Source organism: Dama dama, chromosome 15 (genome assembly GCF_033118175.1).
Source record: "Dama dama isolate Ldn47 chromosome 15, ASM3311817v1, whole genome shotgun sequence".
NCBI classification, from domain to species: domain Eukaryota; kingdom Metazoa; phylum Chordata; class Mammalia; order Artiodactyla; family Cervidae; genus Dama; species Dama dama.
The window spans coordinates 16,438,932-16,455,822 of NC_083695.1; the positions used below are offsets into that span (position 1 = coordinate 16,438,932).

The window sequence follows — 16,891 nt, forward strand, 5'->3', positions numbered from 1 at the left end:
AGGCACCCTGGGCAGCCTCAGGTAATGGGGCTGGGCTGGGACTGACTTCTCAGGCCAGCACGTGTCCAGACCTTGCCTCTGGTGCTCCAGGTGCCAAGCTTCCAGGTCGGGGAGGCTGCAGCGCTGACAGACGTCCATCTGTATCGCCTCGGGGATTCAAACAGGAAGATTTTCACCAAATTAAGGCAACTGATGGACCATGTGTGGAGGGAGTGTGCAGGGCGGTGCGATAGGTGCTCTGCTTGTTAGCGAGGTTAGATAGCAGGGGATGCGTCGTGGGGTTACTGCAGCTCGTGACTTTAGTACAAGCCATTGTTCCAGCTGCCAAATACGGAACGACGGTGTCTCTCACAGCCTGCTTTTCTCTGAGGGACACACAGTAAAAAAGTGAACAGATGACCTTTATCATAACAGATGGCTTACTTATGAGCAAGTGATTCTGTGTGAAGCAGTGTGTGACTTTGAACCCACAGCAGAAACTTGCCCCTCTCCCACTGAGTTTCTTGGGCCAGGTTGGAGTAAGGAGTGTGAAACTTGAAGAGCGTCGGTCAAGCCAGGGGCTCTCCACTCTGTGCATTAGAGCTGCCTGGGAACCTCCTAGAAAACACCCAAGACTAGACCCCAAGCTCGGAGGTTGCGATGAAGCAGGCGAGGGCAGTCCTGGCGTCTGGGAGGCTGGCCTTGCCATCTCATTCATTCTCCAGCTCTTTTGCCTTGCAGATCCTGATTCTTTTACTCGCACCCCTGTTGACTGTCATGTGAGTGAAGGTCGGGTGGTTGCTGTTGGAAGCTCGCCTGCGCTCTTCCTCCAGTGGAACAGCCTGTTCTGCCAGCGGGTCCCTAAGTGATGAAGCTGGCCGACCTGGGGCAGAGCCCATCGCTGCTGCACTCAGGATGCGTGTTCAGGCGGGGCGGGGACCGGGGCCCAGTGCTGCTGTGGTCTGTACACTACTTGGTATCCCCCTTCCTCCTCCAGTGATGACAGGGAGGGAAGCGAACATTCTTCCTCTTAAACCATTCCAGTGGGGACTCTGATTTAGAAGCAGAAGCTAGTCTCTTTTACAAATGCAGAGGTGCCAGTGTCAGCTGGAATACAGGCTTCTAGTTTTAAGAGAGCCTAACCCAGCTGAGGGGCCCGGTCCAAGCCTTCTTGCCTTTTTTGCTCAGGACCCTTTCTCAATGAGTTAAAACTCCTTTTGTCACCTTGTCAGTGGGTTACACGCCCTAGGTAGAAAGAATAGATACATTTCCTTCTATCAGCGGCTTCCTCATCTTCTGGTGAGAGGGCCTGACTGCTCCCTGCACCACCTGGGGGGCCACCACCTAAAGTGTTGGAGGACTCTGCGGTTACGCTGTAATCACTTTGGACGGAGAGTTCTGGGGGTAGGGGTCTAGGTCTTCAACAGAAAACTACATCCACTGTTTAAAATTTGCTTTCAAGCAAACTGCTTAGCAATTTTCTGTTCTTAGCTTGGCAATGTGCTCTTAACAAATGGGCTGCGGAAAGAGAAATTATCACATCTTTTTAACACATCTGGCAACCTGGCTTTTTCCCCCCCAAACTGTTGTTCCTGGTGGTGGCAATTACTGAACAGTCATTAAATAACGGTGAAAAGTAGACATTTGATGAGAAAAGATTCAAGAAGTCATTCAGATGGTATTTTTGGTAACTTGATCTGCCTCTGAGCATACGGTCTAGTCAGCTGAAGGAATTTAATGGTGACAAAATGTATTTCAGTAAGCAGAGAGTGAAAACAACCTGTTTATTTTCTTTTTCTCCTCCCCAGTGATATTTTTACCTTGGCTAACAAATATTGCATTAGGCATTTAAACTTTGTGAAGGCAGCCTTTGATAGTTTAGCCATATATGATTATTCTTTGTAATCTGGTTTTATATGTGCAGGCATGTTTATTTTGGTGGTGGTTCATAATTCACACGTGTTACCATGGGGGAATAGTCTCTGTGTTGGGTGGTGGTGAAGAGGTCAGGTGAGGCGGAGTGACAGCTCGCTGCACAGACTTGCACATGTGAGTAGCCACTGGGTGCTGCAGCTTTCTGTCCGTCTGGGACGCGGCCTCATCTATGCCTGCCTCCTCTCAGAAGGGGTCTGGGACCCCCTCGCCCCAACACCCCTCTCCCCTCCCAGCTCACTCACTGGAAGCTGCCCTGGGCCCCGTCTGGCCTTCAGATGGCCCCGGCCCCGGCTGCCGTGTTGGTTCGTGAGAGACTGTGGGCCAGAACCAGACAGATCCTTGGCTTTCTGATGGTGTGTGAGGTATGAAGTGCTTTTTGTTCTAAGTGACGAAGTTTGAGGGGACCTGTTTGGCAGCGGCTGGTAACAACAAGAAGTCACCCAGCCCTTCTGACTGTCCCCTCACCTGCAACGTGAGGGCTGACCTAGTGCCCTTAGCAAGGTGGAGGCTGCCTGCTGAGCCTCAGGGGTCGCCTGACACTGGCTGTGCCCCGACCCCGACGGTTGCTTGCCACCTCTGTCCAAGCCCCCCTCCGCCCTCCCTCTTGGCCCAGCCCCCCACCACCAAGACTGACGCTTTGTCTCAGGCAAACACCAAGCCCACGTTTTATTTATTTCCTCTTATTTTGAAACAGAGACAGATCACATTAGAAATATACTGCAGAAAGTTATTTTAATAACTAAGCCTGTTTACCCTTAATTTTCATAACTATTCAACAAACCAACCTATTGGATTTACTTGTTTCTGAAACTAACGTCATTTTGTTAAAAGTCATTGCTCCTTTATCTACTTAGAAATAGGATGGATTTTGGCTGCCATACTCTCTAATTATGGTAGATAAATAGGCATTTTTCAGTTGTTTATTTTCATTTGATCTCATTCATGGCCTGATTTAATTCCACTTGAACTTCAGGCAATAGACTGCTTCTGCTGTATGCATTTGTAAGAGTAATGCGTACCTTGAGCTTTTGGACTGAAAACTAACCAAATTCAAGTATCTAGTAGTAATAACTACCTGGCAGGTAAGTCAGTGAGTAGGAGGGCAGTAGCTTGTATTTGCAGTATCGGGCCAAATGCCATCTGAAAAGGGAGAGTCTCGGTGCCCTGGTCGATGCTTTCTGCATCTTTCTGAGGCTGCATGCGAGTGTATCCAGGGCTTAGTCCAAACGATGAAGTCAGGCGGGGCCAGTGGCCTCCCCTCAGTCTGGTCAGCAGAGAACCCACATTTCCTGACAGAATGTAGCTTTCACTTAGAACCACCATGCCCGCCTGGTGTGCGTGTATCTGCAGCGTCTTCCGAGTGTGGGTGAGTCGTTACATAGTCAGTGTCAGCATCCCTCTTTGGGCAGGAGGAGCACAGCAGAGGTGGAGCTGCTTCCTGGGAAATAAAAGCAGGCTTATGGGTTGGATTACAGGCTTTGGATTCTCTGCAACTTTTAACCCAGCCAGCATCAAACCACATCATTACTCCACTAACCTGAGCAGTTTATGCTTGTCACTGAAAAGAGGTTCTGTCTGTCCCTGCGTCATTTTCTCTTAACACAGAGAAAACACCACCGGCGGCACATCCTGGATACCAGCAGATACTGGGTGAAGGAGCCACTCCGTGTGATTATATTCAGTGTTTCCATTTTTAAATGGAGCCTCCACTGATGAGTGTGTGTCTTACGATATGTGTAAATGTGTGAGGGGGATGGTTGTAATGAAAAGTTTCCTCTGCAAAGTGAGCAAAGCCAGTAAAATTAATCTGAGTAAATAGAGTGAGGATTTTTTTTGATTGCATTTATTATTGAGCAGTTACCCTAAGACCACCCCCATGCTGGGTGCTATGGGTACAAAAGAAATGTGCCGGAGACCATGCCCATCCTCTGCCTTGAAAGGACCTGTGTTGCTTTTAGATATTGACCTTTAGTGGATTCCAGGCAGGACATGTGATCAAGTGCTCATACCTGGGTCTGTCCCCTGGGACTCCCAGGGGCCCTGCAGTGCTTTAGCCCCACACCCCCATCTTCGAGAAGGCAGGCCTCTTACTCAGACCCCACCACCAGCAAAGTGAAACCATGGCCAGAGCCCAGGGCTCTGGCTCCCAGGCCAGGCCTCATCTCAGCATGCCATGTGTCTCGCCCGTCCCTGGCATGCCAGCCCCTCCTTTCTCCCTGGACCATGTCCTCACTCCGGTCGCCTTCCTCCCATCTCTTTTCCTGCTTGTGGTGTCTCGGGGCAACCCAGCATCTCCAGGACAGACTCCTCTTCCTTCCTAGTGCCACCCCTGCCCTCCCCTGATGACTTCCCTGCGTGTCTTGTGGATGACTGACCCCATGCCAGTTCCCTCCCACCTGCGACCCCCCAGCAGTGCCCCCAGCCCAGCCGTCTCACCTTCGGCCTCCGTCACCACAGCAGAGTGACATTCCCACAACACCGGTCTCCGACCTCCTCCCTGCCACTCTGCTCCCTCGTTTTCCTTGTGGGGTCTGCTCTGGACTCCGCTGAGGGGCAGCGGCCCCAGGCACGGGTCATGATGTCCCAGGGTGGGTGTCACCTGCACCCGCGTGCTGCTGTGCTGAGTCGCTTCCGTCGTGTCCGACTCTGCGACCCCCTGGACTGTAGCCCACCAGGCTCCTCTGTCCATGGGGTTCTCCCGGCAAGAGCACTGGAGTGGGTTGCCCTCAGCCCTTCCCAAATGTCCAGCAACAACATGGGGTGGTGACAAGCCATGGATGGGCAGACCTGCGGCAGACAGTTGTGTGGGCATCATCTCAGCCAGTGGCTCTGATGAGCCAGCCCGACCTACAGGAATTTACAGTGCCCTATCACGTCCTGAGGGGAATAGGAAATGTACTGTTGTTCCCCAGGTTTGACTGTGGTGGTGGTGGACGGGAGCTGTCTTCTCTAAGGGTGGGACACGGGGAGGTTTGAGACTCTGAGCGCTGGGCTAGACTCCAGCCTTGCAATGTGCTCTGACTCCGTGATTGGTGCCTCAGCCTTTTCATCAGCAGAATGGGACAGTACTAGCATTGTAAGGAGCATGGACAGGTGGGCAGGGTCTAGGATGGGGTTCAGCCCTAGCAAATGCCCAGTGAGTGTTAGCTGCCTAAGTGCTCCTCTCCTCTCCCCTCTCCCTCCTCCTTTTCCCCTCCTCCCCCTCCCCACCCTCCTCTCGGAGCAGGTAGTCAATGTGGTGACTTGCACTTTTTGACTGAGTGCAGGACTAAACAGTCCTTTGTGGATGACTCCTAGACACCTATTCTTGGATTTTTGTGATACTGTGAGAAATCAGGCTCCTGTAACTTGGTTCCAACTGGGCCCTGGCCGGCCATCCACATCCTGCTTTCTAAAGGGCCGACTTGAGCTGCTTGCCCGTTGTGTGACCTGGACAGTTTGCTTAAGCTCTCTAGTCTCCTGTGTCCCTGTTGCTGGATAGGACTGATAAAATGGCAGGCTCGTTGCCAGGATGAAAAGGTATCTTCGAGCAGTGCCTGGTGCATCGGTGTTCATCACTGGTGCTTAGCATCCCGTCACCACTGGGACTTTGCGGTGCCCTCGTTATAGAGTCGGCCCTCATCTTTGGCCTCAGTTCTATGGTGGGCTCGCTTCGTTGCCACATGGCCGGGGTGGGGCGGGGAAGTGTAGAGACAGGTCAGGGAGTTTTACATACGGACAGGTCAATATCGTTTGTGTGAAGAAGATGACGTTTATTTTCTGAGAAAACGATGATAGTTGACTTACCAATGTTGACGTGTTGAACATTACAGTGTGGTGGCCCCACCTGCGGCAATTCGCTTTTTGTTTACTTTTGATTTTATTCAAGTACAAGGTTAAATGGTGAGATTGGTTAGCCAGTGTGTGTAGTAGGCCAGATGCCTGTGGGAAAAAGTTATTAGCCACAAAATGTTACCAGCAAGCTACAAAACAAAAATTAATAAAGCTTAATTAATTAGAAGTCTACACAGTATGATTCTGGTAGCTTCATTACTTGCTGGATTTAGTATTCACATGTCTCCCTATATTGTGAAAGCACAGAGGTCAGAGTCTCTCTCTCCCTGGCAGTTGCCAAGATTGTCTTGAAATCTTAGCCAATAGTAAATTGAAAGTTTATTTATAACCAAGTAATCTCAAAAGTCAAATTATAAATATCCTTCAAAAAATTTTTTGCAGCAAAAAGTATTTAAATGGAGTAGGTGCTGTGCATGCTAAATTGCTTCAGCCATGTCCAACTCTTTGCAACCCTATGGACTGTAGCCCACCAGACTCCTCTGTCACGTGGGATTCCCCAGGCAAGAATACCGGAGTGGATTGCCGTGCCCTCCTCCAGGGGATCTTCCTGACCAGGGATCAATCCCCCATCTCTTAGTCTCTCACGTCTCCTGCGTTGGCAGGCGCGTTCTACCAATAAACAGTGCCACCTGGGAAGCCCAGATGGGGTCCAGATGCATTTTAATTCATTCGTTACGGTGCGGGCTGAAGTGAAGTGAAGTGAAGTGAAAGTCCCTCAGTCGCGTCTGACTCTTTGAGACCCCATGGACTATACAGCCCTTGGAATTCTCCAGGCCAGAATACTGGAGTGGGTAGCCTTTCCCTTCTCCGGGGGATCTTCCCAACCCAGGGATCGAACCCAGGTTTCCCGCATTGCAGGCAGATTCTTTACCAGCTGAGCCACAAGGGAAGCTAGGATCTTCAAAAGTCATGCCATTTGGAGGCCTGAGAAGGCCTTGTGATAAGTGGGTGGGACATTCCTCCCACGATCCCTCCCTTGCTGGGATAAACCAGCTTCATTTCACCTCAAAAGCAACTGAAGGACAAGCTGGCCTCCAGAGGAGGCGGCTTAGGCCCAATTACTCTGTAACTATTCTACCTTTTGAATAAAAATACAGCTTACTGGCAGAGCCAGTTGCATTTAGGGAAACCATGTCTGATTTGGCCCTGAGAATTACTCTTTCTGCAGATCTCACTTTACATTGTTTAGAGCCAAATTGTGTCTAGTGGTCACACAGCCCTTGCTGGCTGGAGGAATGCTGGCTGAACAAATCCAAGCAAGACTGGCTGGGTTTCCCCTGAGGGAGACGGCGTCCTCATAGCATCTGCTGGGGAAATGGCCAGTTGATGATGCTTGGCCCACAGACGTCTGCCTGTGTGGGAGGATTACGAGCCATGGGGTATTGTTGATTTGGGGGTACATACAGAAACCTTTCTTATGGTATTCACAGAAATCAGGTCCCAAGTGGTTGAAAAATATATTTAGCTCTGTGGCCATGAGGTTGTTATTTAATTCGATTAGTGTTGATAGATTAGAGTAAATTGTTTGCGCAGATGAGTTGAATAAATTCTGCCAGAGCTTCTATCATCTGGTTTTACATTAAGCGCTTAATTTGTAGCCCTATTAGCCGGAAGGAAAGCTCGGCCATCCTTTCCCCTCCCTCCACTATTATTCAGTAGAATTACAGAAATCACTTAACAACCTCTGAGCCTGGTGCAATTGCCCGAGGGAGACTCTGGTCCTATGGTACCCTTAAGCTGTAGAAGGCATCCCAAGAGCTACCCTGATTTTAGTGGCTTTGATTTAGCCACTATTGAATTCTCTTATTTAATCTAGTTTCCCTGGCTCCCTTCTCCACTCTCCCCAGGTCTCCAGAGTATTTCTTTCCATACATAAGTGTTACACATAGAAAACGGAGAACGAAAAGCAGGTCCCACACGTCTGTCCTCGGGTCTCCACCACCGAGCAGGTCTGGGGTGCGATCCTATAGACGGGAGCTGTCACCTTGCTGTGTCCCCAGCGCCCACTTGCCTCGAAAGACTCCCTGTTTGTTGACCTGAAGAATGGAGGTGTGCTCCAGGAGCCTGTCAACTCACTTGGTATCTTTTCTCCCCCAGGAGGACTGGAGCGACATTGACCCAATTAAAAAGAAAGACCTTCATCACAGCGACGGGGACGAGAAGGCGCACAGCATGGAGACCCTCCCTCCAGGTACTGCAGCGGCCTCCAGGGCCAGGCCAGCCCTGGGCTGCTGGCGGTGGGGGCCTGCCTTGCCCATTGTGAATGAGCTGGATGTGGCGTTGGAGCGATTCCCCTGTCAGGTAGAGAGTGGATTTCACAAGGCAGGGGGGACACTGCCCTAGAGCAGCGTTCTACTGCCTTCCTTCAAGCCCTAAGTGCCTTGTGAAATGACGTTCCTGCAAGGTGACCAAAATTTCTTGAAAGAAAAAATAGAATTAAAAAAAATACACACACACACACACACACAAAAAAAAAATACACGATGGTATGTATCAGTTCATTGATTTTTTTTTTTTTAACAGACTTTATTTTTTTAGAGCAGTTTTAGGTTCTCAGCAAAAGTGAGCGGGAGTGTACAGAGGTTTCCATATACTCCCCGCCCCCACACACAGGCGCTCCCACTATCAACATCCCCCACCAGATGAGACATTGTTACAATCAATGAGCTAACACGGATACATCAGAACCACCATAGTTTATGTTAGGACTCACTGGTGGTATTCTATGTTCAGTGACATGCATGCACCACTGCAGGATCACACGGAGTAGTTTCACGGCCCTAGCAATCCTCTCGGCTCTGCCTAGCCATCCTTCCTTCCCCCAACCCCTGGCAACCACGGATCCTTTTACTGTCTCCATGATTTTTGCCTTTTCCAGAATGTCATAGTTGGAATCAAATAGTATGTAGCCCTTCCACACTGACTTCTTTCACTTAGTAACATGCATTGAGCGTTTATCTATGTCTTTTCGTGGCTTGATAACCCTTTTGTTTTTATTGTGAATAGTATTCTGTTGTCTGGATATATCAATTTATTTATCCATTCAGCTAGGAAGGACATTCAGAAGGATATCGTGGTTGCTTCCAACTTTGGCAGTTATGAATAAAGCTTCTATAAACATCTGTGTTCAATTTTTTGTGTGTGGACATAAGTTTTCAATTCATTTGGGTTAATACAAGGATCATATGGCAGGAACACACTTAGAAGAAACTACCAAACTATCTTCCAAAGTGTCTGTACCATTTTACACTCCCACCAGCAGTGAATGAGCATTCCTGTGACTCCACATCCTCACCAGCGATTGGTATCGTCCCTGGTTTTTAGTCTGGCCCTTTTAATAGGTTGGAAGTGATAGCTTATTGGCAGGTGGGTTCTTTACCACTAGAGCCACCATATGTTTTTCTGTCATACGTACAACTTCATTGTGGAAATGTCTGTTCAGGTCTTCTGCCCACATTGAAACTGGGTTCTTCATTTTCTTATTGTTAACTTTTTAAGAGTTCTCTGTGTATTTTGGATAATTGTCCTTTATTGGATATATCATATGCAAACACTTTCTCTGTCTGTGGCTTGTCTTCTTATTCTCTTGACAGTGTCTTTCTCAGAGCAGAAAGTTTTAAGTTAATGAAGTTTAGCTGTATCAATTCCTGCATAGATTATACCTTCAATATATCTAAAAAGTCATTGCCATATTCAAGGTTACCTAGATTTTTTTTCCTGTTTTTTCTCCTAGGATTTTTACTATTTTGTGTTCCGTATTTAGGCCTGTGATCCATTTTGAGTTAATTTTTGAGAAGAGTTTAAGGTGGCAGGGTCTGTGCCTAGATTTTATTCCTTTCATATGGATACCCAGTTGTTCCAGTTTTAGTTATTGAATAGGCCATCATTGTTTCCTTGTTGCCTTTATTCCTGTGTTTATGTGGGTCTGTTTCTGGGCTGTCTTCTCTGTTCCAAAGATCTGTCTGTTTATTCTTTCCAATACTACTTTCCCTTTAGATTTCATCTTGAAGTTGGGTAATGTTAGTCTTCCAGTTTTGTTCTTTCCCTTTAATCTTGTGTTGGGCTTTCTGGTTTTTTGTTTTGCCTTTTCATATAAACGTTAGAATTAGTTTGTTGGTACTCACAAAATAACTTGCTGGGATTTTGATTTGGTTTGTGTTGAGTCTACAGATCAAGTTAGTAAGAAGTGACATTTTGACAATATTGGGTCTTCCAATTCATGATTATGGAGTATCTATCCATTTATTTAGTTCTTTTTAAATTTTTTTCATTAGAGTTTTTTGGTTTTGGTCATATAAATTTTTGTGTCTATTTTGTTAAACTTGTAACAAAGTATTTCTGTTTTGAGGGTGCTAATGTAAATGATATTGTGCTTTTAATTTTAAACTCCACTTGTTCATTTACTATAGGAAAGCAATTGACTTCTGTGTATTTATTGTATATCCTGCAATTATAGCAAGGATTGTTATAATTACTTAACACTTCTAAGAATTTTTTGTTGTTGGTTCTTTCGGTTTTTCTACATGGACAATCATGTTACCTGCAAACAAAGACAGTCTTATTTCTTCCTTCTCAATCTGTATTATACCTTTTGTTCTATTTTCTTTTCTTACTGCATTAGCTGGGACTTCTAGTGTGATATTAAAAGGGAGTGATGAGAGAAGACATTCTTGCCCTGTTCCTGATCTTAGAAGGAAAGCTTTTAGTTTCTCACCATTAAATATGATGTTAGATGAAGGTTTTTTTAGATGTTCTTTACCAAGTTGAGGAAGTTTCCCCTCTGTTGGTAGTTTGATGAGAATTTTTATCATGAACAAGTGTTGAGTTTGATCACATGCTTTTCCTATATTTGTCATTGTGGTCATGGGGTTTTCCTGCTTTAACTTCTTAGTGTGGTAGATTACGTTAACTGATTTTCACATATTGAACCAGACTTGCATACCTGGGATAAATCATATTTGGTCATTGTGTAAAGTTCTTTTTTACACATTGTTGGATTCAACTTGCCAGTATTTTGTTGAGGATTTTGGTATTTATATACACAAGAGGTATGGTTTTTCTTGTAATGTCTTTGTCTGGTTTTGTTATTAGGGTTAACACTGGCTTCATAAAATAAAGTAGGAAGTATTCCTCTGCTTCTGTCTTCTGGAAGAGATTACAGAGAATTAGTATAATTTCTTCCTTAAATGTTTTGCAAAATTCACCAATGAATGTAGCTGGGTCTAGTGCCATTTGTTATAGGAGGTTAGTAACTATTGATTCAATTTTTAAGATAGATATAGGCCTGTTGAAATTGCCTATTTTTTCTTGTCTTAGTTTTGGAGATTGTGTCTTTTAAGAAATTGGTCCATTCATCTAGGTTATCAAATTTGCAGGCATAGAGGTGTTCACAGTATCCCTTTATTCTCCTTTTAATGTCCACAGGATCTGTATACTGGTGCACCCTCTTTCATTTCTGACATTCTAATTAGTGTCTTCTCCCGTTTGTTCATAGGTAGCCAGCCTGACTAGAGGATTATTGATTTTATTGCTCTTTTCAAAGAACCAGTTTTTAGAATTCTTTCCTATTTCTTAGCTTTGTAATTTTTATTATTTATTTTCTTTTGTTTACTTAGGATTTATTCTACTTTTCTAGTTTTCTGAGGTAGAAGCTTAGATGATTAATTTCAAATCTTTCTTCTTTTCCATATTGTGTTGAATGCTGTCATTTTCTTGTCATGCACTGATTTCACTGCATCACACAAATTTTGGTATTGTATTTCCATTCTTACTTGGTTCGGAATATTTTTTAATTTCACTGAGACTTGTTCTTTGACCTATGTATTCTGTTCCTCTTTGCAGGCTTCTCAGTTTTTGTGTCATGTGTTCTAATGCTCTTGTTAGGCACATACACATAAGGATTATTATGTCATCTCGGCAGGTCGACGCCTTTATCATTACGTGTTGCCCATCTTTATTCCTGGTAACTTTTCTTGGTGTGAAGTTTGTTCTGTTTGAGCTAATACAGCTCCTCCTGCCATCTTTTGATTAGTATTGGAAGGGTATCTTTTTCTCCATCCCTTTACTTTTCATCTATATATGTGTCTTTATATTTAAAGTAGATTTCTTGTACACAACATGTAGGTAGTTGGGGCTTGTTTTTTTTTATCCATTCTGACAGTCTGTCTTTTAAGTGGTGTATTTAGATCATGACAATGTAAAGTAATTATTATAGAGTTGTGTCAATGTCTGCCATGTTTGTTATTCTTGTCTGTTCCTTGCTCTTGTTCTTTGTTCTGTATCCTTTTGTCTTCCACTCTTTGTCTGCCTTTTGTAGTTTTAATTAAGCATTTTATATGATTCCACTTTCTCCCGTTTTTACATTTTATTACAGATAATCCAAGTTTAATTTCAGACAACAATATCCTGCTTCACAGCACAGGTATCCAACAGCAAAATGTTCTCTCCCCCCATTCTTTGTATCGTTACTGCCATTCATGTCACACATGTCAGTCATATACATAAATGCATATGTAAGCATACAGAATCAAATATATGGTAGCTATTATTATTTTTGAGCAAACATCTGTTAGATCAATTAAGAAGAAGAGAAGAAAAATTAAAGTTGTAATTTTACCTTCAATTATTCCTTCTCTGATGCTCATCCTTTCTTTATAGAGATCTGCATTTCTGACATAAATCATTTTCCTTCTCTCTGAAGAGCTTCTTCTAACACTTCATGCAAGGCAGGTCTACTGGCAACAGATTCCCTCAGTTTTTGTGATTTGAGAAAGTCTTTATTTCCCCTTCACTTTTGGAGATTTCACAGGGTCCAGAATTCCAGGTTGATGATTTTTTTTCTCTCAACCCTTTAAATAGTTCATTGCACTCTCTTCTTGCTTGCATGGTTTCTGAGGAGAAGTTGGATATAATTCATATCTTTGTTTCTGTAAAGCTATTTTTCCCCCTCTGTCTTCTTCAAGGTTTTTTCTTTATGATTAATTTTCTACAGTTTGAGTATGCTTGGGTGTAGTTTTTTGTATTTATCCTGCATGGTATTCTCTGAGCTTGCTGAATCTGTGGTTTGCTGTGTAGTTAACATGAGGAAATTTTCAGTCATTATTGCTTCAAATATTTCTTATATTCCTTTCTCTATTTTTTCTGTAAGTGGAACCACTTAAACCTCTTACACCTTTTGTAGTTATTCAACAGTTCTTAGGTATTCTGTTTTGTTTTGGGTTTTTTTTTTTTCCTAGTCTTGTTTTTTATCTAGGTATTCTGTTTTGTTTTGGGTTTTTTTTTTTTTTTTCCCTAGTCTTGTTTTTTATCTTTAGTTTTTATTTTGGAAGTTTCTGTTGTCATATTCCCAAGCCCTGAGATTGTCTCATCAGCCATGTCCAGTCGCCTCAAAGTCATTCTTCATTTCTGTTAGTATTTTTGATCTCTACCATTATCTTATAATTCTTTCTTAGAATTTTTATCTCTTTGCCTACGGTATTCATTTTTTCTTTCATTTTGTCTACTTTTTTTTGTTAGAGCGCTTAGCATATTAATTGTAGTTGCTTTAAATTTCTGGCCTGATAATTCCAACATCCTGCCATATGTGAGTCTGATTTTGGTGCTTGCTTTGTCTCTTCAAGCATTCCTTTTCCTTTTCAGGGTGTCTTGTAATTTTTTTTCCTAAAAGCCAGATACGATGTCCTGGGTAAGAGGAACTCCTATAACCCAATCTTTGGTGCCATGGTGGGCGGGTCTCAGTCTCCTAGTGAGCCTCCGCCCCTGGCATCTACTTCACAAACACATCTCAGCTTTCCCACTCAGGTGGGATGGGATAGTCAGAATCCCTGGAGTTGGGTATTTCCCTTCCTTCAGATTGATTTGGCTCTGATAACAGCCCAGTTGGTTGGGTTCTTGAGGGCAAGCCTTACTAACAACAGATGGTGATTTAGTTAAGTCATGTCCAACTCTTCCAGTCCAAATGGATTGAAGCCCATCTGGCTCCTCTGTCCATGGATTTTCCTGGAGAGAGTACTGGAGTGGGTTGCCATTTCCCATCCCAGGGGATCTTCCTGACTCAGGGAACGAACCCACATCTTCTGCACTGCAGGTGGATTCTTCACTGCTGAGCCCCCAGTGTGTGCCTCCTCTTTCAGGTCAGCTCCTTCCCCTCCTCCACTGGAGGCATGAGGGCTTCTGTCTCCAGTGGTCACTCTGGGAAACCCGGGTAAGCTCCTGGAGGTAAAGCTCACGGAAGTGTGGGGGCCCCTGACCTTAGCCCTCAGGCTCATCCACAGCGAGCCTCCAGCCATTCACCCTGCCGCTCAGGTTTCCTCCTCAGATTCTGCCTCCCACATGTTGCTGCTCTGGGAAGTCGTGATTCTCTGGATCCACCAGCTGGTCTTCCCAGTTTTGGGAGCAGCAGTTTGCCCTGTAACCTCACTTCTCTGAGCAATCTGAGAGGACTTGTTGGCTTTTCAGCTTGTTTATCTGTTGGGTTGGAGTAATAACTTACAAACTCCTGAAAACAGGAAGTTAGTGCATGAAATCTTGCTTTAATGGTGACAGAGAGTTTGATTATTAGTGTTTCTTTCTGGGACACTGTCAGTCCAGGGAGTCCAGGCCTGTGTAACACCCAGCACAGGTTCCAGCTGCACTTGACTTGGGAGCGTGTGTGTGCATTAGACATCTACATTAGATCTGCCCCCTCCCTCCCCACTGACTCGGAAGCCCCAGGCCACAGCTCTTTCCCATGTGAGACAGGCATTCCCGTATAGTGGGGAGCATCTGAACGGAACAGTTAGCTATTAGTGTTTATTTATTATGATAATAGGATGTACTTCTGCTGTGTGGATTAATGAGAGATTTTCTGTGGGTTGTCTTATATTAATAAAACCAAGTGTTCTCTTGGACTTTAAGGCATATTGGAGAGAGAGGGAGAAGCTGTCTTCAGGACATATCCTACATGTATCTGCTTGCTACAGTCAGACCCAGTAGTTAAAATCAATGTGGCACTGACCCAGGCTTTCATGTTCTTAACTGTTATACAGTTGATTTCTTTATCTTTAAAGAGATAAGAATGTACTGATTTTCCTCTTTTTTGAAATATTGCTAATAACTTTTGATGAATGCACCAAATCCTTTTATTTTGCCTTTAAAGGACTTTATCTTCTTTTCTTGTTTAAAACGTTTTTTCTTACTCATCCATCATATGTGTGATTTTTTTCCTTTAGAAGCTATTTTGTTATGGTTAAGAAGTATATTTTCTCCAAGGATGATGGGCATGGACAGAATTCTGTGGTCTGCAAGGAACCACTGGTCACAGTCTTCCCACTCTGTGAGTAGGTTGTTTGGGAATGCCGTGGCTTCCTGCGTCCTAGGTGTTGGATGTCTGGCAGATGGGAGGAAGGAGGTGGCAGACAACCTGGTGACTCCCAGCCTGGCCACAAAACCCACTGAGAGATACAGGAGCAGATGTGAGACAGCAGTGATACCCCCAGGCAATGGCCTCCTGTGTGCTTTAACCACACACCCTGTAAGCAAAAGCGTTTCAGGTCCAGGATGGAGGAATTTTGCCCTTAGATTCTGTGACCATTGTTTCTACTTCATCATCATGTTTTCCAGCTGGAAGCACTGAATTTCCTTTTTTCACATACTGATTTTCAGAGTGTTTCAAATAGAGTATTTATTCATCAGTTTTTTGTTTTTTGAAAATCTGTCTAATGAAGTTTTATCTTTTTTCCCTGGGTGCAGAAAAGCCTTTTGGGTTTTAAAAATCAGCTTCTCTTTGTGATTCTCCCTCCTGTATCTCCTCCTCTTGTCTCCTCGGCATCTCTGATCTGATTGGTGAGACTGGTTGGCAGGTAGCAGGTGACACAGAAGGAATAGGCCAGTTGCATTTGAAGGGCCAACATCTGGTTTGAGGATGGCTGTTGGTGGAGGTTCTTGCCCAGGAGCTCCCACCCTTAGACGACTTGCCCTCTGAGAGCAGATTTTCTTCTTGCTTTTAGAAGACCTCAGTGTCACTCGTGTGTTCATTGGGAACCTCGTGTGAGGGGGTGAACCTTGGAGAGTGGGTATGGAGCGGGTGAGGAAAGGAGAGTCCTGGGTAGGTTTTGGGGTAGCTAGGAGGTCCTTCCCATCCTTGGCTGGGTCTTCACCCCACCGCTCTCACCCGCTGCTGCTTCATCCCCAGAGACACTTGATGTCAAGAAACAGAAATTACGTTCACGTAAAGATGAATGAGATGGGAATGGCGAAGTGTGTGGCAGGTCTTAAACCCTGGGTAGGAGTTGCCACTGATGCTCACAATGTTTAGCAGTTCTGCCTCTCAGGGAAGAAAAGTGAGGGGAACCAACTGTGTGTGTATTTGGCACATACGATAAACTCGACTTGAACTGGGATTTTTCAGATTGGTTAGTCGACCTTGAATAGAATTGGCCAGAATGTCCTGTGTACATTTTCTCAAGCAGCTCTTATACAGTGCTATGCTCCAGGGTCAGGAGGACTGCTCCCCTGACCTCTCCCCCTCCTGAGGGATTTCATGGGTTCCAGCATTGTGCTTTTTTAAAAAAATCATGGTAAAACATACATAACATAAAATTTACCATTTTAACCATTTTGAAGTACAGAGGTCAGTGGCAGTTAAGTACATTCACCTCGTCTGCCACCGTCACTCCATCCACCTCCAGAACTTTCTCATCGTCTCAAACTGAGACTCTGTCCCCCATTAAACACTGACTCCCCATCCCCTCTGCAGCCCCTGGCACCCACCACTCTACCTTCTTTCTCCATGAACTTCATTCTTCCAGGCACCTCATCCGTGAAGTCACGTGGTGTTTTTTCTCCTGGGACAGGCTCGTTTCCCTTGCTGCAGCGTCCCTGTGGCAGATAGCGTGTGCCAGCGTCTCCCTCCTTCTCAAGGTTGGACTCGCCTCCACTGCCCCTCTGCCCCTGGGCGCCGCGAGCCACGTCCTCTGGCAGCACACGCAGCAGCCTGGACGCAGCTAACACCACGCGGCTCCTGAGACCCAGGCCTGAGGCCCCAGGGTCTGCCCAGTGTCCTCTTCAGGAAAGGAAGTCGCTCTGGGTATCCCTAGAGAAACATTTGAAAAGCAAATAACCTCAGTGGCTCAACGGTAAAGAATCTGCCTGTAATGTAGGAGAT

At 45.1% G+C, this 16,891-nt stretch overlaps 1 protein-coding gene across 1 annotated transcript in view; it reads left to right on the forward strand.

Moving 5' to 3' along the window:
• GALNT2 (polypeptide N-acetylgalactosaminyltransferase 2) overlaps window positions 1-16,891 on the forward strand; it is a 176,732-nt gene that overhangs the window by 86,438 nt on the left and 73,403 nt on the right. Inside the window, exon 2 of the mRNA XM_061161532.1 lies at window positions 7,846-7,939. Coding sequence (XP_061017515.1) covers window positions 7,846-7,939 — 94 coding nt within the window. The remainder of the gene's footprint in view (window positions 1-7,845; window positions 7,940-16,891) is intronic.